The following is a 22724-nucleotide window of genomic DNA, read 5'->3' as shown; positions in this document are numbered from 1 at the left end:
AAACAACTTCTCCACATCCCCCAACTGTCCATTTTTTAGCTGGCTCCATTCCAGTTCTCCACACTCCACTTCTGCCAGCACAAGGAAGTGCATGGAAGATGGAAGCAGCCAAAGCAAGGGGTAAGGCATTGCTCACTTTGTAATAAATTATCTGTTCAATTACAGCGTGAGAGCCTAGGAACCTGCACAGTCCCTGTGTACCTTTCCTTCCCCATCCCTGCCCTCTGTGGCACCTGTGGGACACGAAGGCATTGGAGTTTGTACATCAGCCAGTTTCTGAGCACATGGACCTCTGGGGCCCCTTGGCATTAGCACCGTCCTTTTCAGCAGGGAGTTTGTAAGAAGCAAAAGTTTTGCATGGACTGAGCACCATCAGCCCATTAAAAGGGACCGCTTCTCCTGCCCCTCAAGCTGGCTGCAAGCACCCGATTATGGTGCCGGCACAGCCTCATCGGGGCTGTAACCTCCTCTCATCTGACAGGAGGTTCAAGTCTCCTCTATCTGCACCCACTTGCCACCCGCCAGTAGGCTGGAGCAGGGGGGAGACCTGGACCTGCCACCTCAAAAAACTCTCAGAGTGAAATCCCACACCACGAGTCCCAGCTGGAACCAGTCTTCTTTTAACAGGTTTTCACTTTTCCACAGGTTTTCACTGCCTGGAGTTTTTGGCCTTCAGTACTGAACATGTTCTGCTAGCCCCAAGATCTCTACCCCAGCCCTTCCACACTCCCCAGCCATCCTGGAGATTTTAAACTCCTTCCATGGCACTCCGGGCACGCAGAAACCTTAAGCCTTAGAGCCCTATCTCTCCAGTTGTCCCACAAACGCATGTAGGCTCTTGCCCTACTCTATCAACTGCAGGAATGTGACACCCCCCCAAAATCAGTATTATTGAAAGAGAGATCGGATGCTGCCATTTTACAAAGCCCTTCTAATAACAGGCCCTTTGCTTTTGCCAGGGCAGACACGCAACCACAGGGAAGGGGACGGCAGAACTACGTACACAAACACTCCTCCAGCGAACACAAGGAAGTCTCCCTTGGTGATCCAGCGCAGCCTGGTTTTGCCGGCGAGGAGGTGAGGCACTCTCGGAAGCGCTCCCGGACGCCATCCCCACAGGTGACGCTGCAAGGGCTCCACGGCTGCCATGGGCTCCACGTTTCTGCAAATACACAGGCTCACAGCAATGAGGAACGCATCTGCCTCCTTACCTTTAAAGACATAGTCATTTGTCTTCTCTTATTTAAGAAACCCAACAATAAATAACCAAACAATGCAAACGGCAACACCAAAAGAGCAAGCAGCATCCAGAGACCTGCTCCTGTTCCCATCGGAGTCTGGGGCAATGCTCCCACTTTTTTCTCCCCCTTTTTTCACTCCAGTGCCAGTCAGCGACACAGTGGTCAGTTAACTGGGGCTGGCAGGAACTGCCTGGAACAACAGCAAATGGAAATTAATCCACAAATCTTTGGAACGGTTTCATAATTTATATATTAATCCAATTCCTGCCTGACAGATAGTGCTTTTACAGCAGGATAACTTCATTGACTTAAGTGCAGTTACTCCTGATTTATATGACTGTGAAAGGAGGATAAGCCTACAAGGCCTAATGAAACGGCAATATTGTTTTTTCTCTTTATTATCTTCTCAGCACACAAACATGCTATTGAATCATTCATTTGACAGCTTACAGGTCCCTATTGTTTTATTGCTTATGGTTAGGCAATTAACTCAAGATGAAATTTTGCAGGTTCATTTATTTATTTTAAGTGGAGGCAGGCTCAGGTTCTATTGCTACCTCAAATATTATAATTTTTTAATATGTACTGAAATCCCTCTTTTGCTTAGACAACATCCTCATCCAGTGTTCAACTCTCAAACTTTACAGCAGCAAGAACCCAGAAAGAGAAAGGGACTGTTCCTGCCTGTATCTGACAGCGGTGACACTGAAGCAGGGCCACAATTTTAAATTCCAAACCAATGCACGAGTCCAGGTGCAGCCTTTAAGGACAGATACCCTGGGGACCCTCCCCAGTGACCTGGCTTTGAAATGTGCCAGAAAGAAAAACAATAGACCACTTACTCTATTTCACTGCTCACAGATAAAGTGGAAAATCAACTAAATCACAAAATGTAGATTAGATTTACTAAAGTTTGCTCTTTTAAATAATTTATGGTGTTGCTACTGCCAACACAGGTCACAATCTTTAATTTTCTTACAGCATTGCTTTGCTGCTAGCATGCCACTGAGCTCCTGATCAGCAAACAATTTATGATGTTAAAGCACTAGACAGCATGCATAACTGGAAATGGTTTTACGATTTCAGGTTAATCGGTTGCTGTATTGTTCATGGTGTGTTATTATTGTTAAAAGTCTCAAAGAAAAATAAATTCAGCTGTGTTTTAATAAACTGCTTTGGGCCCTGTCCTACAATTTTTTGTGAGCATGCCAGTATGAAAAACATTAATGTGAGCAGCATAACAGAACCAGTGGGGCTGCTCTCCCGTGTGCAGGTACTCACCTGCATTGCAGGATGAGGCCCGGAGGTTTTGAGCTTACACGTGTGCTGCCAGCCAAGGCTGCAAAGCGTGTGTGGGCACATACTCACACACATCTTTGCGCACGCATGTTCGAGTATGTCTGCCTTGCCTAATGTAGAGTAGAGATGGGCATGGTGAGAAACCCCGGTGTGCTGTGGTTTTAAGCCCACACAGCACCAAGTGACCTCCCCGGCTATTTGCCACTGACTCTACCGCAATATTGGGATATCCATGATCTCAGGGTGTCTTTCACTTTGTGCACCCCTCTGCTTTCACCCCTCTGTCTCTGAAGCTGGAGAGCTACTAGAGCAGGGGAGAGGAGCTCAGAGGCAGGCTGAGCTTGGAAGAGGCACTCCTCCTCCAGTTTGCAGCCGCACCAGTCCCCAGCAAAGTGTGAAATGGAGCAAGATAGGATAGTGTGTGGTGTCCGGAGGAAAGGGAGTCAGAGTATGTCAAGGAGGGGGGAACTGGTGAAGTTTGTCGGGGTAAAGAGTCCCTGAAAGGTACAGACCTGGATAGTTGCAAAATGAGACCAGCTAGCAAACAGAGCTATTAGTGAGGGCAGCAAGAAAAAATGGCCATAATCAATAGTCAGTCAAGGGCTCACTGATCCCTCCTCCAAAAGACTTCATGGTGTCACAGTACTTGGGGATCTCATGACACTTTTCTTCATATGAGTATCACAAGAGGCTCCAGCAGTGTCCCTCATCATTGGCAGAGGGAGGTAGGCTAGCTGGAGAAGCACCTACCTCCTTGTAGACTATGTGAGCAGCTTGGTGAGTCCCTGCCATAACTTCCAGTGCATGAGCTAGCTCATTCCCCTCTCTCCCCATTCCCTGCTTGTTTAAACTTCTGTTAATTAGTCAGATATAGAGCCAGACCCAGAAAGGTTCTGGTTGCCTCCGGTGCTAACACTGGTGATAGTGGAGGGTGCTTGGCAGCCTTCACATTGATGCCTGTGGGCTTACATGTACAAGAACACTTAGGATGAGTAATTTTCTAACTTTGACGTCAAACCTATGATGTGCCCGTTGCTCCGGGGCACTTTTCACTGACTTCGGCTTTAGCTGAGGGCACAGAGCTCCCTAGGAAAAACACTTGGCATCCATAGCTTTGGGGCTAAAAGTATGTGCTTTAAGGAGCAGGAGAGCAGGAAATGCTCCAGCTCCCATGAAAGATGGGAGATTTAAACTCTTGCAACTTGCTCTGCAACTTCCTGCAACTACCAGAATGTGAAAGAAAATGAAGCATAGTTTATTCTCCCTCAAGGAAATGAAATGATTAACCTTCATTTAAGACAAACAGATCCAAAGTGCCAGGGGAAAAAACAGAAGGTATGCACTGCAAACGAGCTCTAATAAGTGTGAATTTTTTCACATACAATTGAGGAATCAATTATCAACGTGAAGACATCTAACTGATGAGTTAGTTTGAAATAGCTGACAGTTGGCAGATCTGCCAACATGAAAGATAAATGCAATTAACTGTGTTAATTGTTGCTCTGCATAAATATCTCCCCTCAAATTTCTGTGTTCATAAGACTTTGAGCATATAATGCTATCCAATGGCACAGTCAGCGAGGGATGCTCAGCATCATCCTTCCAGCCTGATGCACGTGATAGTCCTAAGCACTTCAACAAGCCCAGTGACATGGGACAAAATCACTCATTATTTACAGGCTCATGTAAATGCCTAGGCTAGCCTGAGGGATTGCAGAGTATCTGTGAAAGTTGAGATCAGCTTTCAGGTCCTGAGATTGGGTATTGTAAGTTGTATTGATGTTTGGATAAGAACTGGGAAAATACCCTTCTCACCCGTTCCGTATTTCTCTATTTCCATGGAAATGAAGTCTGGCTGCACTGAAATGGTGGCATGCTCCAACACGTTACTAATTTGGACAATGAAAGGACGAGGATCCCTTTAAAGGAAGAAAACCTAAACTCTGCCTGGGCAAATTACAGTCTTCTCCCCACAAACAGGCATCTTTAAGAATTGCAGAGGCACAACCTAAAAATTTTTTTTCAGAAGCTAAGAGTTATCCCAGTGAGTCCCTAACACCTGATTCATTCCTAAAATGCTGGGGGTGTGGAGATGAAGCATTCACTGACATAAGAGAAGCGCATGGGGCACAAAGCAGCCCTGGTGTACCCAGATCCCCTGCATCTGCCTGTTTCTAAATAAATGCATGCCAGGCACAGATTCAGGCAATAGACCTAATTGGTTTCCAGATTTTCCTACAGATAGGCAGGTCTGATTCATACAGTCTTATTCAGGGAGAAAAAATCTGATGGAAGTTGTATATCCCTGCTTGACCCCTCAATACTCCACTTACTCCTCTCCTCCCTTACTGACTTTTCCCTTCAGAAGGTCTTCCCCTACCTTCCTCCTTCCCTTCACTGGCAACAGCTGCACTTCTTATGCCCTGCTGACTTCCCGATAGCTTTTTTATTTGACAGTTAGCAAAAGTCAGATGAAAAAAATTCATCTCTGCTGTTGACAAGTGCAAGAGACTTCACTTGAGAGTCATACCAAAGTTGAAACTGGTCTCCTGAGCGTTTAACTAAGAACTGTGAAAGAAAGTTAATTAACACCGGAAATATGAAGAAAATATGCCCATTTCTATGCTGTAGCATTACTCATTAATTTTATCAGTCTCATCCAAATGTTTCAAGCGGGATACAGGCTAGGTCATGGAACATCCTCCTAAGGAGTGCAGAAGTCTCACTGCTGGGGGACATTTTAATCCCAGATGAGAAAAGCACAGCATAAAGCATTGAAAAGAATGAGCCTGCAATGCGTCTGTTGCTGGGTAAGATGATCTAACAGAGTTTCCTACCTCAGCCATTCAAATAATCCCATCAAACACAGGGAAAAAATTAGCTGTATGACTCTCTCTAAGTCACCAGCGTGGAACAGTTAAAACCCCACTGAGATGAACGAAGTGACTCACATCTCACCGTTATTTTTTCACAGGTTCTCCAGCTGGAGTCTACAGAAAGCTGCACAAGTGCTGGGTCACATTTAATAGATGTATTCCCCACCTTTAATAGATATATCACAGTCTTCGATAGCATAAGCCTTTTTGTGACACTCATTCTGAAGTCTGATGGCCTGGGCTGGAAGAGCTGCTGTCCCGGCCCACTCAGGGCCACCAGGAACCTTCTCTTCCCTACTCCAGACACAAGCCAGATTCCTGTTCCACAGGCTGGACTAAACCTGGCTGGGATGAGGAGTAAAGAGCAGGATTGACGAAGGGTCAGGAATATAACTGATGCCTGATCTATGGAAAACAGGTGTGGGAAAATAATCTTTCATCTGATCTTCTGTGGTTTGGATGAAGATAATTTTAATGATTTAGGAGATTTGATCTTTTACAAGATGATATCTCTGCTTCATAATAATAGAGCACATGCTAAATGAAGTAAGAACTGAGTGACAGATTTGATGTGCAATTGTCAACAGAAAACCATCACCAAGTGGGAATGCATTTGGAGAGATTCCAAACGGATTAGCATACGGCTCAGTGCTGTACAGTGCTTGCCTAGTTGACATGGAAATAAATACAAAACCATTAATGAGAAAATATGTCACTCCTGTGATGACATAAGTAGATAGTACGGTTGTATGGAGCAATGAAGGTTACTTGCTAAGTTAGGATAACTCAAGCAAAGTAGATTGTAAATCAGCAAAACGTAAAATGTAGGAGGAAGGAATACAAATTGTACCTGCAGGATGGTAGATTACATATGGAAAGGTCGTATGCAAAAACACCTCAAGAGGAGTTTACAGAGTAAAAGTTATGGCAAAATTAGCTAATGCAATTGGTGGAAATTAAAGCAGAGGGGCAATAAGTAGCTGCTCAAAGGGCATTAGTGAGGAGGACATCAGAACACAGCACCCAAAGCTGGTAACCCTGTCATCAAATAAAAGGACTGTTTAAAAAAATGGAAATGGAGCCAAAAAGAGCCAGAAAATTAATCAAATCCTGAAGAAATTACCTTCTAACTAAAGACTTAATCTTTTCAAAGAACACTGAGATCATCTGGAAGGACTGAGACGAGCTGAATGTGCAAATGCCTTCACGGGGGGAATAAAGTGGATAGGAAACAGCTGTCTCCTCTAGCAGAGAGCAGCAGAGTAAGAGCCAGTCACTAGAGGATGAAGCTAGATGAGCTTTAGTTATGAAACACACAGAGCTTCCCTTTTTAAAAAAAAAAAAAAAAAATCAGAGCAGACTATTGACAGAAATTACCAGAAGGGTCTCTGTTTTGTGGTGCCTTCAATAAAACACTGGATAAGTCTCTGGAGGATAAGTGGCAGATGAATGCAAAGACTAGTTGTGGGACTCAACAATAAGGCAACTGGATGAAAAGTGATGGCCCATGCTGCCCAGGAGCCCAGACTAGGGGATTTATCACCTCTCCTTGCCTTAAAGTGAGTTCAGGGAGTCCAAAGCAGAATATAAGTGACTTGTGGAGAGGTGCCTGTTGTGCAGCAGCCTCACATTTTACATGAACAGCTATCAGGGATCCAGGTCTATGCACAGTGCCCTGCAGCAGGGTGAGACATGCTCTGGAACCCAGGAGAGAGCTTTCCAAAACAGCCAGGAGGTTGATGGCCATTGAAAGCAGCACAGGTTCACTCTGCTTGTCGTGGCTTCAGTGTGATGTGCCCCTCCCAGAACACCTCACTCCTTTCCAACGCTGCCTGCGGGCTTTGAAGTCTCACGGATACAGGCACAAAGTCAGATGTGCTGCAGTCTAATTAATTTCAGGTTGACGTTTTATTTACGGCTACGCGGCATGGTTTTGCTTTCATCGGCTTTGTAGATTTGACACTTCTAACTTGGCAGCTCTTGACTTAACTCTGTTCTTCACAGGCATAGCCCGATTCTTTTGACTGCAGTTGTAAGGATGGTGCTATTGGGGAACCCAAGGAAACAAAGCCCATTGCAGGGATTAATTGCTTAAGGTGGATCTCATCAATTAAAACAGTCAAATATTGGGCACAGAAACATATCTATGTCATATCCTAGGTATTCATCTGTCAGGGTAATTATCTAGATTGCATCAGTGTAACATCCCACCCAAGCACAGAGAAAGAATTAGAATTCTCTCTTCCTTTTTCCCTGAGAATTATTCTCCATTAAGAAAATAATATGCTTTCATTTTTAAATAGACTTTCTTATGCCAAAGGAAGAGAGAGAGTGCCAACAGAGAACGCAGATGGGAAGTTAAGATAAAGAGAAGAACTATGTACCGAGTTTAGCATATGGTGAAAACAGAGGTCATTTTTAGTACAGAGTGTTAATTACAGAGGTAACAGTGTTAGAATTTATGAAATAGTACAAAGACCACATGACACTGGGAACCTAAGTAAGGTAGGCTGTGTCTGAACTGTGTGCTATGGAGCATGTCCTACACTCCTGGTCTCCTGATGACCCTGCTTAGAGACCAGCCCATGAAGTGCAATGACCCTTTTTTGGCTCGAGTTCCTGCACTTCCTTTTCAGGGAGACCAGGGCTGGGGAGATGTAGAAAATGGTGCACATCTCAAACGTTTCAACCCAAACTCTTTGAAGTGTTTACATGTGAAAGACTAATTCATTACATATGGACACAAGCCTGCTCCAAATGAGAACATTCACTTTTCCATTCCAGAGTGTAGGCAACGCAACACAACCTAACCCAACCCAACCCCAATCCCCTCGTGCACATATAGCCCAGCCCTCACTGTGGTTGCCTTCCACAAATGAGGGATAAGAAGGACATTTAGTTCATCTGCTTGCTCTGCCACACTACTGTGATTTGTAGACTCTGCCAAACCATGGACCGCCACCTCTGAACTACATTTGTGTAAGATATATAGATATAAATAGAATGTATAGATATTCCTTAAACAAGGCTGAGGAACGGGCACAAGCTCTGTCTTAACTGTGATCACTCCTTAACCATGATAATGCATACTCCTCCTGGACATGGTTTTGGATTCTGCCAACCAGCACTCTCCCAGACCATGGCTGGTCATGGCCCAAAGGACTACATGGACCACAGACTGTCCCTAGCTGGCAGTTTGCATGATTCTAATCTTTTCTAGGAGGAAAAGTTTAGCAATACAAATGTGACCCATGATCTGCCAGGTGGCCTCAAGGGTCAGAAAATGTGCCGTAGTCTGTTTTAAGAAGCAGCAGAGACATGTCTTGAAAGGCTGCTTGAAAAACACGTAAGCTGTCCAAGTGACAGGACAGTGTCTTTTGCTATGGCCTGATTAATCTCACCAAAATTTGTGTATCTAACAGGTAGGATTCTAAACTCCTACACCAAATGGGCTAGAGAAAAAGACGCCCAGGTGACAATTCAGCCTGTGTATCTTCTATACCCGTGAATCACCCTCACGAGATGCCTATCTCTCTTGACTAAACAGCTAGACAGCTACTTAATGTTGGCACCTTGGCTTTTAGACACTTATACGTAGGTAAGACTAATCCTACCTTTACTGTCTCCAATGGGCCAGATCTACGCAGTAGCTTCTTATCTCACTGAGAGGGCCAAGTTTCAGTTTTACCCAGACTAGATAGATACATTATTCAGAATGCCCCAAATGGTTTTGGTTAGTACTTAGTGTTAACTTAGTGCAATTTTAAGCTACCACAGTGGCATTTGCAATCAAATGTCCTTGTGTACGCTTCTACATAAGTCTACTCCATCTCGTTCCCATCTCCATATGACATTACAACTATTTTGTCCGGTGTAGGAGACCCAAAAAGTAGCTATTCAATAGCGGACACCACAATCAAATCTATTTATCATTACTCATGTTGGCTGGGAAGAGTGCTGATTTTGGCTAAAAGAGGACAAACATCAGTACAAACCCATATTCCTTTGGATCATCATACACTCCTTAACCCTTGTTGGGAAATGGCTTCGGTTTGAGAAATTAAAGAGGTCAAAGCAGTATTTGTTCTTCCCCACATCAAACAAAGTGCAGTTAAATTCTGTCCTGTTGTCTCCTGGGTGAAGGGTGTTTTCATACAGCCAAGTTGTTCTTTGACTAGGATGCTTGAGAGCCTCTTTATAGACGGCAATTTTTCCACTGATAGAAGTGCACGGTGGAGAGACTACGAAAACCTGAATCAAAGTTTTGCACGTTGCTTCTGGTGCCACAACCAGTCTGTATCCAAATTTGTGGAGGAGATCTATGGGTCCTATGGAGGCAATGATGGAATGTGTTTCTAGCGATTTCAGTAACACAGTGATGTATGTTTCTTGACCAATAGGTGGACAGTCAAACTCTATCCATTGGGACCTTGACAGGGGGATTCCTTTACTAGTTCTAATGCCCAGAGTCTCATCTGAGCTTACTCTTCCAAATTCAAAAAGGGTGCTGGTGAATATCACATCCAGTGAAATCACTGTCTCATTCATGGCACACAACTGCTCATTTGTAAAAAGTCCAACCTGAAGGGAGCTCCCAAGCACCTCTGAACTCTTGTTCAAATCAATGTGAAATACAGGCCATTCCACATGGAGGGTGGACATGCTTCTTCTGCTCCACTGGGCAGCACTGCCGTTATCGCTGGGAGAGATCATTCTGAACAAGAAGTCCCCAGCACTCTTGAAATGGAAACACTCAAACTCTACCATCCCTTGGGACTGATTTGCTGGAAGCTGTTTCCTTGCAATGATCTCATTGGTGCTGGCATCCAGCAGCAGGACGGACAGATGCTCTGCTGTCACATTACCACCACTATAGTACTGATATTCCACAGACACTGTGTCATTGCTGAAGGCTACATGACCTGGGCGCTCCAACAGGAGATACTCCACTTCACCGAGAACTGAAAGGAAAACAGTTTCACAACAGTATTAAGAACCAAGGAGACAACTGTTTGTTTATCTACCTTATAAAAGAGAACAAAGATTTATAAAGTGGGTATTTAAGTAGTGGTTCTCAAACTTTTTAAAAGTTAATCAGTTCACCTAAGAAAGAAAAAAAAAAAAAGGTCCTAGCTATAGCAATTAAAGGTCACCACCTCTCATTTGTGTTGGGATGTGGTTTGGACCACCTCAAAGTCCACTGCAGTAACACGTTCAGGAAGGTTAAAATAGTTTTTAAAAAAAAACAACCCACAAAACACAAAACCCACAAAAAACCTAACCCAAAAGATTCAGGGAAAACTTTTTTTAATAAATAAATAAAGATAGATTCTCAAACTTCTCAACTTCTTTCACTTACAGATTCTTAAAGTCCACTTCACAGTGACCAGCAGTTGTTCCACTTACTTCAGCTATAATTTAGCAGAAAAAGGACAGTAGTTTCTTAATACAGAAACATGAAAAATGTCCCTCAAATTAAATAAAATAGGAAGTCTGCATGATGCTTTTTGAAGCCTCTTCTCTTGCTCTGTCTTATGAATCTTTCATTTTGCTCATTTGCATCACAGAGACACTTGAGTGAAAGAGCTGAAAATAACAGTGATGGTGACTGCAGCATTTTTCTTGTCTCAGATGTGGTGCAACATGTCTAAATGACATCATTTCATTATAAATGGCACAGTCTTTTTAAATGCACTTCTTGCATGACCATGTTTGTGCAAGTTGCCAAATTATCCTGAGACGTGCTGTAACTAGCGGGGATAGATGGTATCTAAAGCAATGGATTGGGAAGATCACATTTCTGTTCTCAGCTCAGCTAGCTTTTCTGCATTGCTTGAAACTTAAGGATTTCAGACGTAGAAAGGTGATCTGACAAATGGGATCTGCATACATCAATTCCAGATATACAATGTGCTGTGAGACGTCTTTATTTAATTAATTGTCTGGGAAAAGGCTTCTGACTCTTGGATGGAAGGTGCTACAGAAGTGTAAAACTTCAGTTAAAGCAATCCTTTCATAAGTAGTATCAACTAACAATACTTTGACTTGTTAAATCTGTTACACATGTCTTAAGACTACCTCAAAGAAAGCTTTGCTGGGAAAACACTGCAACTGCCAAGGCAAGCACTCAGTAGTCAGGAGTAGCAGGACTCATCTCACATAATTTTAGACGCCTACCGCTCTAAGCTTCAATTTGAGTTAGTCACCTTGGATTCACTTTCTTGTCAGCAGGGAAAATTTTCAGGAAGAAATTCATCTGACCAGCTATAGACATTTACATCAGGGTGAGCTATAACACATGCTTAAAATAACCAGCTCCAACCACATCCATAAAGTCCAAATGAAGGTGGCCTTACACATATAAATCACGCATATACTTTTACATATATGTACTATAACTCAGTCTTTAATTTGCATTTCCACAAGACACTGCTTCATTTGGCAGATGGATGGTGCTCGTTACCAGAGGGCTTTTTTGTTCTTATTCTTCCATGGGTGGTCCCATGCATTATTGACTGCACATACAATCCAAAATCCATCCTGATAACACGGAATTATTCATTTTCCCCCATAGACTCTTCTGTTGTGCTCTCATCATAGTATATTAGTGCATTAGAAATATTAATGAGTTTATCCTTCCAATATCCCCAAAAGATGAGAGGATGTCACTATTCTTGTTTAGTGTGTTAGGAATCAAGGCACAGGCACAAAGGTGAAAACTGTCAAGTATCAACTAATTGTGTATGTCCTAAGACATCCAGCACCTGATTTTAAATACAATGGTCCTTCAGACATCCAAAGCAGGATCCCACTGATCCCAGCTGTGGTGAGCACATGGCACCCCAGCAAACCTGATCTCCACTCTGACACTCAGGGAGTAGGAAACAGACCCTGAATGCCTGTGAAAAATGGTTCTCTATAAATTGCCCAGCAATGCATTCTCCTTGCTCTTCATGTTTTGCTTCTGTCATTTGTACCTGCCCATATTTTCCAGTCCTGTTCCTACCATTACCTATTGCCAATATCTCTTGGGTACTGTCCTAACTCTGTTGCCACGATTCTCCAAACTCCTGTCCTCATCCCTTTGCCTTATAGATGTTCTACCTTCTCCTGTTCCTTGGGCCAGCAATTAACTCCAGCATTTCTTCCTCACTGCTAGCATGACAGCAGAGAGCACAGAACAAACAACTCTAGTACCAGATATTACAAATGTGGGGGAACTCTGCTGCCCTGGGCTGGAGCACACACAGTATTGTGTGGGGCTGGCAAGAGGAGCCAGTGGGAGTTGGAGCACGTTCAACCCTTCAGAGAACTTCATCACTAACTTAGCTGTGAGGACTTAGATCTGGACCAAGTCTGAGCAAATCTTCATAGGCACAGAAGAAAGCATGTCCCAGGCCACCATGAGCACTCAAACAAACATGAGGTTCCCAGAGCCGTGTTAAGAGTTTCCCAGTGAAATAGTTCTGAGTTGCTTGGTTTTGCTTCTTTGAACATGGGCAAAATTATGCATTTCTCTACAAAGGAATTGGCTGAAACATTGCAAGGGAAAAAAAAAGATCATACCATGGCAAAAACCCAGCATGGAAAACTCCAACTTCATGCTTTAAACTTACATCAAGAACATTAACTTGATAGTAATGAAAAGCATCGATATTTGTATCTACTGCTCTACTGTCCTTGCTCCCTTTTACGACTGCCTCAACTCTCTTGCACTATTTTTTATTTGGAACGGCTCAGACGACAAGAATTAACACCACTGTGTATATGTGTGGGAGGGCTGGTGAGAGGCCAGGGGACAGCCATGCAGCTCCCATCAATCCTAATGCAGATCACTTGGGAAGTGAGAGAAGGGAACATTACTGGAGGATGCTGTTACAGCATTGCAGAGCTCTGCTGTGCCCCAGTTCACAGCATCCTTTCCTCCCATCTTTGGTTAATAACACGAGAACTTTGCAACTCTAGGACAGCCCACACAGCAGTTTTTCATGATGTTCCAAAGGGCACCAGTCAGAAGTAGCCAGCTTCCACCGCAAGCTCCTTCAGCACTGCGTGCACACCACTGTGTCACATGCCAAAACTTAGTCCCAGTTGTTCGGACAGCCAGTCAGGGGCAGCTTTCAATGCATTTGTATATTTTTGGTTGTTATTACAATGGTCTCCCACTGAATGGAGCCTGGCTGTGGCGCCAACAACCTGCCAGAGGAGACTTTGCATGAACTCACGCTTAGAAAGATCAAACGGAAAATCCTTGTTTTTGCTGAAGAGCGAGAAGAATTATTTGAGGGTGCTATACTGATATTTATTTATTTTTAATTGTGTTTAAGCCAGCTTGGGTTGTGCTGTTGGCTTGTCAGCCACCAGTAGCACAGAGCTAAGAAGAACAAACACATCAGAAAACCTGATAAGAAATGAGAATACTGTTTTGTTGTATGTTAGCGCTTTTTTTAGCATTACAGGAATTTTCCAGAGCATACTGGATCATTTAAAAAATAGTCTTGATCTGAAACAGAGAAGCGTATGAGTGAAATAATAGTTATCTAAAAACTATGTACACGTGAAACTCAGAGATGCATATACGCAGAACTGTTTGGAAGTAATTTTCTAATTGTGGACTACCCTTTAACTGGAAATAAGGCAAAATATGATGCACCTAAAGTTTGCAGCAGAGATTTAGCTCTTTAACTATACCTTGCGTTAATTACAGTGCCACGCTCTATAAAGTTCAGGAATAATAGCTTTTATCTCTGAGTCAGCTAGTTGTGAATGCCGACAGGACTAGCTAACCAAGAACCAGTGGATATTGCAATCATTCACCTCACTTCTTGGATTAAGTGAATTCAATACTTACTTTCACTGTGTTCCCCACTCAGTGCAGTGTTCCTAACTTGGCTAGTTAACTTTGTCTTATTGAAAGAAGAAATGGTACCAAAAGCCATAGACAAGTGTCTCCAATTCTACTGGAATGAAGTTCATCTAAAAGATGGCAATTCTAGGTTCTTTACACCTTCTAGTGATCCCTTGTTCTAGAGTGGAGATGGAGCAAGCACAGAGGTATGAGTAGCTGAGCATACTTAGTATTCAGTCATTAACTATAATCAGATTTTTCTCACTTGTACAAGGAAAGCAAACTGCATACATTTTTGGTCCATTTCTCTCCTTTGTAAGAAATCTTCAGCCATTTGGTGTGTGAACTACCTGTTACCACAGCTCATTCCATAAGCAGGGACTAATCAATCGTTTTTCCATTTTTTCCATGCTATAGACGTTTCAGCAGTGCATGGCTTAATCCTTCAGCATGGTTTGACAATGTTCTGCAGCTGTCAGAACACCTGCTTTTAAATTAGGAATGTAATTTTTGAGAACATATGTATTATTTAGGAACTAAAAGTCTTATTTTCAAAATTGTAAAATGTGCAATAAGGAATTAACTCCCTTTGCAAATACTTCCTACTTAGTACATTCTTGGAGAAAGATAAGACACCATGCGTAGGATGCCCCTCAGCTTGTAGACATCTTACAGTTGTCTAACTTTAACTGAGACATCTAATCTCCCTCCTTGGCAGCTGATGGTGAGAAGGAGGTGCTTTGTCATTCCACACATCTCAGACTGCAGATGGGTTGGAGCTGCTTTCAATATGTGCTGATTTGTGTGTCTCAAATGCGACTGATTGCCTCTGACTAGCTGCCTAATTTTACAAGACTAAAATTGAATGAGTATGAATACCATCCTTTGGCTTATTATACAGTCAGAAGAAAGAACACCTCTGTTTTTCTCAAAAGTTCTCTAAGTGGCAGCTCAGGTCCATCGGAGGGAGGCTCACTCAATCACAGGAGGTTGCCCATACTGTAGATGCTTACATCTCAGCCAAAGACCGTAGGTTCCTTTTATAGTTAATGCAGAGAAACAGGTAGTTGTATGGCACAGTTCCGCCCATCCTGGTATGGATATCTAAAACAGATCTATCTTCCATGACGTTCATTAAATATTACGAAATATGAGTCTTACATGAGAGCAGAGTTCCAGCTATTGTTTCTAACACAGCCAGTCCTCAATGATGCCCATGGAAATCTGTTCATTTATCTTGTTTATTTCTCTGAACAAATTTACAGAAGGAAAGGTTGCTGCCACTCTGATCTACAGGGGCAGTTTATACAAATTGCATTTTCCACCTAAATATTGCATAAGATTTAGACTATAGCCTATGCATATCAGTGGCTTCTGTGGCATCCAATTTCAACAGATCACCTGGAAGCAGCACCATCCAAAACCACCGTGTGAATACACACCTCACAGTTTTCCCTTGACAGCTCTAATACTCACCGTAGTCACAGAGCACTACTAACAACAGATTTGAAAAATCCTTCAACATCTGTTTCATTATGACCAGTGAGATCCCAGGTCCTTTTACTCCTCATGTCCTTCTTCAGCTCTGAAGTGCAGGCACTTTTTTCCAGGAACACCTGAAAGTTAACAAATGACAACTGTGGTGACTTTGCTTCATAAAATACAAGAAGAAAGACATCCCACTAATAATTTAAAAAATCCACACTATAAATCAATATTTTTCTCCCATTTACTTAACAATTATTAATACTGTATCAATGGATCTGAATAAGCACAACTTCAACTCACTGTACAGTAATTTTTCCCTCCTGAAATGTCAGCTCCTGAGCCAGAACAACAAAGACAGGTCACAACAATTTACCTTTACACTGCAGTAACTGCTGCTGGGTATGTCTTATATTAAGATCAAGACTCATGATCATGAAATAACAAGTATTTTATACAAAATGTAACTCTGACCTCAGCCATATTGATATTGGAGATTTATTGCTGCTATACAATTCATACCATTTACTGTCAACTGCTTTCAAGCCTGAAAGAGACTCAGTAGAAAACTACCATTTTGGTCCTCAAACTGCCCTGTTATTCAGGTCTAGTAATATATTCACTTATCTTACTAGATTTATAAAAGATCTATAACTACCTTTTATGTCACTCACATTGATTATGTGGAGAAGGTGCTTCTACTTTTTCCTCCATCATTTTTTTAAGTTTACATTCTTTGCAGCCTTGGTTAAGCCAACAAAAAATTGAATTCCTTCTGACAAGTTTCAAAATTTTGTGTCCATGTGCTTTAAACCAGTCTTTACGAGTCCCATAACAACCACATAAAACAGGTTGGAAGCCCAATGATAGCAGCAAAACCAACAGTTTGCTTCAGAAACAGAAGGGGAGAATCTAAAAAGAGATCTACCTCAAGGGAACCATTCTCAAAATACAAGAACTGCTCTTTTGTATTGCATAGGAGCACTGGCAAGTCAGTCTTACTGTGTTTGCCGTCAAGCAAACATGCAAGAAAATTCTTGTTCCATAAAGTTTACAACCTAATTTTATGAGAGAAATCCGGCACTGGAGTGGGCAACAGTTAGGAGCAAAAAAAGCTGCAGAGCATAGAGGTAAAATGTAGGAACCAGGTATGACAAAGATCAGGTATGTCTTTAGGAATCACAAATGAGATATTTCAACAATTACATTGCTAGACTTGTTGAACTAAGAGACAGCAGACGTGTTATTTGAAAGTTTTTTAAACTGTTCTCTGTGCCAAGTGGCTGGAGAGAATAATTTCTAAGAAAAGACTAACAGCATGGCTTTGCTCAGTAAAAGCCCATTACAGTAATAGCTGTACATATCTGAAGGGAATAATCATCATCTGGCCCACGAACTTGACAAGGCTCCAGAAAGAATTAGATAGGGACAGTGATACTGCCACCACCCACAATTTCACTTGATACGCCGTAAATTACAGGAAATACAAACCTTATGCCTCAAGACAGGGGTGGGCTGCTAGCAGAGCGTGGTGGAGAGCCAGCCTGCTCCCCAGGGCGGCCGCTCCCCAACCACCCCCGGCTACCAGCAGCAAGCACAGCACAGCATTGGGTACATCATTCTTTTCATGTATCATTATGGATCATTAATCGGTTAATCGAAACAAAGGATCAAAGCAGTCCAAGGAATAAAAAGTAGGTTTGGTTTAAAAAAAAAAAAAAAAAGTAATTGCGATAGATGCCTCAGCCTCTAGCATAAGTACTCAAGGAAAACAGAAGTTATGCAGCGTTGCTGTAAACTGCTCTGAAATAGAGGGGAAAAATTGCTTTGTGGGCCACAACCGTAATTATGCTGGATGATTTAACAGGTCCTTTCCATTTCTAGCTCTCCCAGCTGTATATTTTTCAAATGGCTTTTACAAACACTTCTTTCAGAGAGTCACACACTGACAGGTGAAATTCAAATAATCCTAATCTCAGTCTAACGAGCAACACACTGCAGAGAGGAAATGAAGCAATGGAAGGGAAAATAAATCCTCGGGAAGAATGAAAAAAGCCTGCATGGGAGAACACTCTCAATCAAGACAGTCACCTTGCATCTTAATTTGTGCGTGTCAGCCCGACCCAGGCAAAAGAGGCATGGTTCACGAGACAGGGCGCCGGCGGGAGGCACAGGAGACCTGACTTCTGTTCCTGCCATTGCCAGGCATACCGTGTCAGCAAACTGCAGCATTAATCCGCTCCTCGCTCTCCCACCCCATCTCTCCTGCTCTGTATTTATAGCACAGACTTTTCAGGACAGGGACTCTTTCTAATTAAGCTCGCGGACAGATTCCAGTGCCAGGGCCCATGCCGATCATTCGTCAGACCAAAGACTCCTTCCCTCTCTCACCCTTCCCTCTGTGTTATCTTGGCTCACTTGGGAAAAGACTCCGGCGTGCAGCGCGGGCAACACCCAAGCTAGAATGGAGTATTTGAAATGGTACCAAAACTAACTTCCAATTAGTGAGATCAGGTACCTCTGGAAGCCTAGCCCGGGGCTGCTTCACCCACAGCAAGTCTCTGCCGTCAGTGCCGCACAGCAGGAGCCCTCCCACCTCACATACAGCTACTTTAGGCCACCGGCTGCAATGCAGCCCTTCCTTTGAACAAAGCTCCGATTAAAGCTCCTCCATGAAGCCTCCCTGAGTTTTCGCACCTTTGCTAGCTCAATTCTAACAGTAGCTTTGAATGCAAGAATTGCCAGCCCATTTCTGGTGTAGTATTGCCCCTGTCCTTCTCCTCCCTTTCCCCACAGGTTTGTTCCCCTCCCCTCCTTCAGCTTTCCCTCCTTTTGCCTCACCCCAGTTTTGGACAGACCTTATGCTGACCTCCAAGTTCAGTTCAGACTTCTCCTCTCTCCCCTCAGCCTTCCCTAAGCCAACTTCTTTCTAGGTTTCTTCTCATTTTTAGGTCGTCTTCAAAACTCTCCACATCCTTGCCTCCTGCCCCGCACTCTATTACTTTTCCACTTTTAATACTCCCATAAAATTTTGCCTTTCTAGACAGACAGCACATCTTAAATGGTTTCTACCCTATTCAGATCTCCTACCTCAAGTTCATTAGCTTAATGAGATGAAAAATGATCAGAGAAGGCTATCAGACTTTGAATAATTGGCTTTTTTAATTTATTGCTCTCGTGGACAAGCATGGACTAAGGCTCTATTGTGTGAGACGCAGCAGAAGCACAGCAACATAAAAAGATGCTTTCTTCTTCCAAGAGATGGTGTAATGGGCTGACTGGAAGTGGAAGACTTCCTCTCCAAAGGGAATTGGAAATGACAGATGAGGAGGGAATAAGCCATAAAACGCCTTGGAAATGAAGACCAAGAGGCTTGTGTGTAACTCAAATGACACAGGAAAGCTTCAAGTCCCTGCTCTGCAACAGATTTCCTGTGCAATCTTGGTCACATCACTTCATTTTCCTGTGTCATAGCTCTCCACTGGAAATAGTGCCTCACTATCTATCTGGTGCAGGTATTACAAGAATAAATCCACCATGAAGTGCAAGGCTTACAGGCACCTCAGTGCCAGGAACCATGTAAGAAACAAACCAAATGAAATTTACAATTTTATTTACAATATTTTTTGCAAATAAAGAAGTAACAGTATACGTTTATATATAGAGTCACATATATTAATATACTCAAATAATGTCCCTATTTCTCTACATCATTAAAAACATAAAGTACTTTGTGATCATTTTGGTTTTACAAACAAAAAAACCCCAAACCCAAAACAACAACAAACCACAAGCCAACTGGATTTGTGACTCCCAGTACTTTTTGCAGCAGTATCCAAGGCCACAGAGACACTTCACACACCAGCCATCTCCTCCAAGCGCTGTCACCAGCTGATTTAGCACAGCTAACCAGTTACCAGATTCATCAGCTGCAACAGCATAGCATTTAGCAGCTACTCCCCCTTCAGAAGTGAGATGAGAGGCAAATGAGCCCCGCAGTTAAGAAAGGGCCATCAGGAGTTAATCAGCTACTCCATGACCAAGCACTGACTTTAATGAGAACACAAACTCACGGCACTCAAAACCTCAGTGCTCCATAACCTCATTCATGCAAAGGGGAGTGCCACTAATGGATCCCGTATTTCACCACGGATACCCTCAGTCCTCCTCTTTGCAAATCCCTGCAAGAGCTGAGCCCTCCCCTGCCCTAGCTCCATCCTCCTTCAGGAATCAGGAAGAGGCCTGTCCTCACTCATCTCTCCCCCCTTGCTCCCTCCTTGTCCCCCAGGCCCCACAGATGCAGGTGAAGGTGGACCCAGCCACAGGACAGGATCCTCCACGACCCAGGGCACACCTGAGAGCAAAGTGGGAGAAGGGCTCTGGCAGGAGTAAGTGTGCATGTGTGGGTCAGGTTGAGGACTGATCCTCTCGGAGCCATCCTGCCCCCCCTGCCAAGTGCCACCCCAAACAGCGGGATATACCCCAGCCACCTGATGGACCCAGGGAACCAGCCGGGGTCTGGAGTAATGCTGTCAGAAAAATAAAGTTATCTATTGGAATTTAAAATAAAACAAGCAAAATGTTGCCAGAATGTAAGGCGGGGGGGGGGGGGGGGGGGGGGGGGGGGGAAGAGATGAAAAACAGCTTCCTTAATAGCTGTCCATTAGTAAACATTTTTCAGTCATATTTGCAACCTGAAATTTGCACAATTCTGGTTACGCATGAGAGGCTAGCGGTAAAATAGGCTAAAGACAGAAAAGCCTGAAAGTCCTCAAATCCTCCCTACGTTTCATTTAATGGACACCAAGCAGCACTGACAGCAAAAAGAAATGTGTATCTATCTGCAACATTTCTGCAAATTTAAGATACTTCATCTGTATGGCAGGAAAGAGATTAATTATTTTCAACCAGCATTCGCTTATTGCTATGTGGGATTAGGCAGCTATTGAAGTGTTACCACCTGCTGGGAATTTCAGAACTTCCCATATAATCCTCTCTCTTTGACATTAAAGAGGGAGCACCTCAGGTGTAGATCACAATTTATCAAAATCTAATCACTACTGACCAGAGTGGTCAGGGCCAAAAATATGCCACCTCTCAGAACATATTGAGTTTAGCAAGAAAAGTACGTATGTGAAGCCTGCCACAGCAGGGGGCTAGAGCTGACATCCTCAAAGGCATCTTTCATTCTTATTTACACATCAGACAATTTTACATTGTTATCAGATAATGGCTTTATTAAAATTATGCATCTAAATTCACTAGGCTGAAACTGACAGCACCAGATTATCTGTGTGCAAGAAAAAAAGCCAATAATTAGCTGGTAAAGCCTATTTTCATCAACATTTGGGGTCTGATCTCACAAAATCCTGGGATTTCTCAGCTCCATTTGATATCAACTCAGCAATTCAAGAGCTAGCTGGCCATCAGTATCTGTCCTTTAAAACCTAAGGGCTACAGTAGACTGAATATATGGATGAGATTTACTTTGGAAAATGTACAGTGAAAATAAGTTTATTAAGCACAAGGAGATTTGGGAAAGTGTCCAAGCAATAATAAATAATGAATGAAAAGAATTAAATACATTAGATCACCCCTTATGGCATAAGGGATGGAATGCAGTCATCCATTCTTTCCCCTCTAGATTTTTTTTTAAAATATGTATATAATGATCACTATTTCTGGAATTCCCCTTTTAGTGAAGTTTATCTTAAAGATCATAGTATGAGGAATAAATATTGCCCAGCTAAAACAATTAGAAATATGTTTGAGAAGCAGGTCTGAAATATCACGAGGTATCAGTATTAAAAAGAAAATTGGGAAGCTGTCTCCTATGCTTTACACTGATTTTGTCGTATACTCACGTGGTTTCGCCTGGTCTAGCGGCTAATATAAAGTAGAAATCACTAAACATACCGAAAAATGCTAAAATTAATCCTACTTATCACAGACTCAGAGTGACAAAAAAACCGACAGTTACTTGACGTGTCAGTGCTGCCTGCACCTCGGAGTGCTAAAACACCAGGGCTCCCGGGCGGGACGATCCCTGCCTCGGGGGGGAGGCGATCACAGGGAAAACCTAGGCAGAGGACAGATACAAACCCAGAACCTGAAGTCACACGGGTATTTTTAAAAACCCGAATAACCCAAGCGCTACGGCAAACGCAGCACGGTCCTGCTAGCACCCTTCGTCGGCGACCTACGGGCTGTCCCCATCCTGTGCCGGCTGGGGTCGGTGCCGCTAGACGCCACCCAGCCAGCTCCGAGCCTGAGGCTGCCCGGGGCTCCCCCACAGCTTGAGCCCCTCGTCAGCCGCGGCGAGGCGAGGCAACCCCCGCCGCGGGGTAACCCACCCGCGCCCCGCGGACGGCGCCTCAGCGAGGCCCGGGACCCCGCCGGCCCCCGCGCCCGCCCCGCTGCCAGGGAAAACTGCGGCCGGGCCGCGGGGCAGGGGACGCGGTTCCCCCTCCGCCCGGCCCGCACTCACCTCCACGCCGCTGCCCGCGGCTCTGCGCGGGGGGAGCGGCCGCCGCACCGGCGCCGCTGGCGGGACGGGCGCGTAAGAACGGAGCTGAAGCGTGATCCTTCCCGCGGAGAAAACGCCGCCGAAGCTGCCCCTCAGCGGCGGGCGGGCGCTCACTCACCTCCGGCGGCGGCAGCGCCCAGCCCGGCCGGCGGCGAGGGGAGGGTTAAATGGCGGCGCGGCGCGGCTGTCAGGGCGGCTGTCAGCGGGGCGCGGGGCGGCGGCGGGCGCCGTGCGAGGGGAGCCCGCGCCCCTGGCGGCGGGGCGAGGCGCAGCGAGGCGCTGCCCAGCCCAGCCCAGCCCAGCCCTGCCCTGCCCTGCCCTGCCGGGGCCGCACCGCCCTCACACGCCCTCCCGCCCGCCGCCGGGGTGTGGTGGCCCCTGTGGGAGAGGGGGCTCCGGGAGGGACGCGCCGGGATCGTTCGCCGTATGCGCCCCAGGCTCAGCCGGGC

The 22724-nt window shown here is 44.3% G+C and overlaps 1 protein-coding gene across 1 annotated transcript in view; it reads right to left on the bottom strand.

Moving 5' to 3' along the window:
• Nucleotides 1-22487, bottom strand: part of THSD1 (thrombospondin type 1 domain containing 1) — a 31052-nt gene extending 8565 nt beyond the window's left edge. Inside the window, exons 1-4 of the mRNA XM_075741916.1 lie at nt 22237-22487; nt 15741-15880; nt 9412-10377; nt 1004-1162 (exon numbers count right to left, since the gene is read on the bottom strand). Coding sequence (XP_075598031.1) covers nt 1004-1162; nt 9412-10377; nt 15741-15798 — 1183 coding nt within the window. The 5' untranslated portion in view covers nt 15799-15880; nt 22237-22487. The remainder of the gene's footprint in view (nt 1-1003; nt 1163-9411; nt 10378-15740; nt 15881-22236) is intronic.
• Nucleotides 22488-22724: the final 237 nt, after the last annotated feature.

The sequence above is a fragment of the Balearica regulorum genome, chromosome 1 (assembly GCF_011004875.1).
Source record: "Balearica regulorum gibbericeps isolate bBalReg1 chromosome 1, bBalReg1.pri, whole genome shotgun sequence".
Taxonomy (NCBI): domain Eukaryota; kingdom Metazoa; phylum Chordata; class Aves; order Gruiformes; family Gruidae; genus Balearica; species Balearica regulorum.
The sequence above is the reverse complement of the archived record's forward strand: the minus strand, read 5'-3'. Positions and strand labels throughout refer to the sequence as shown.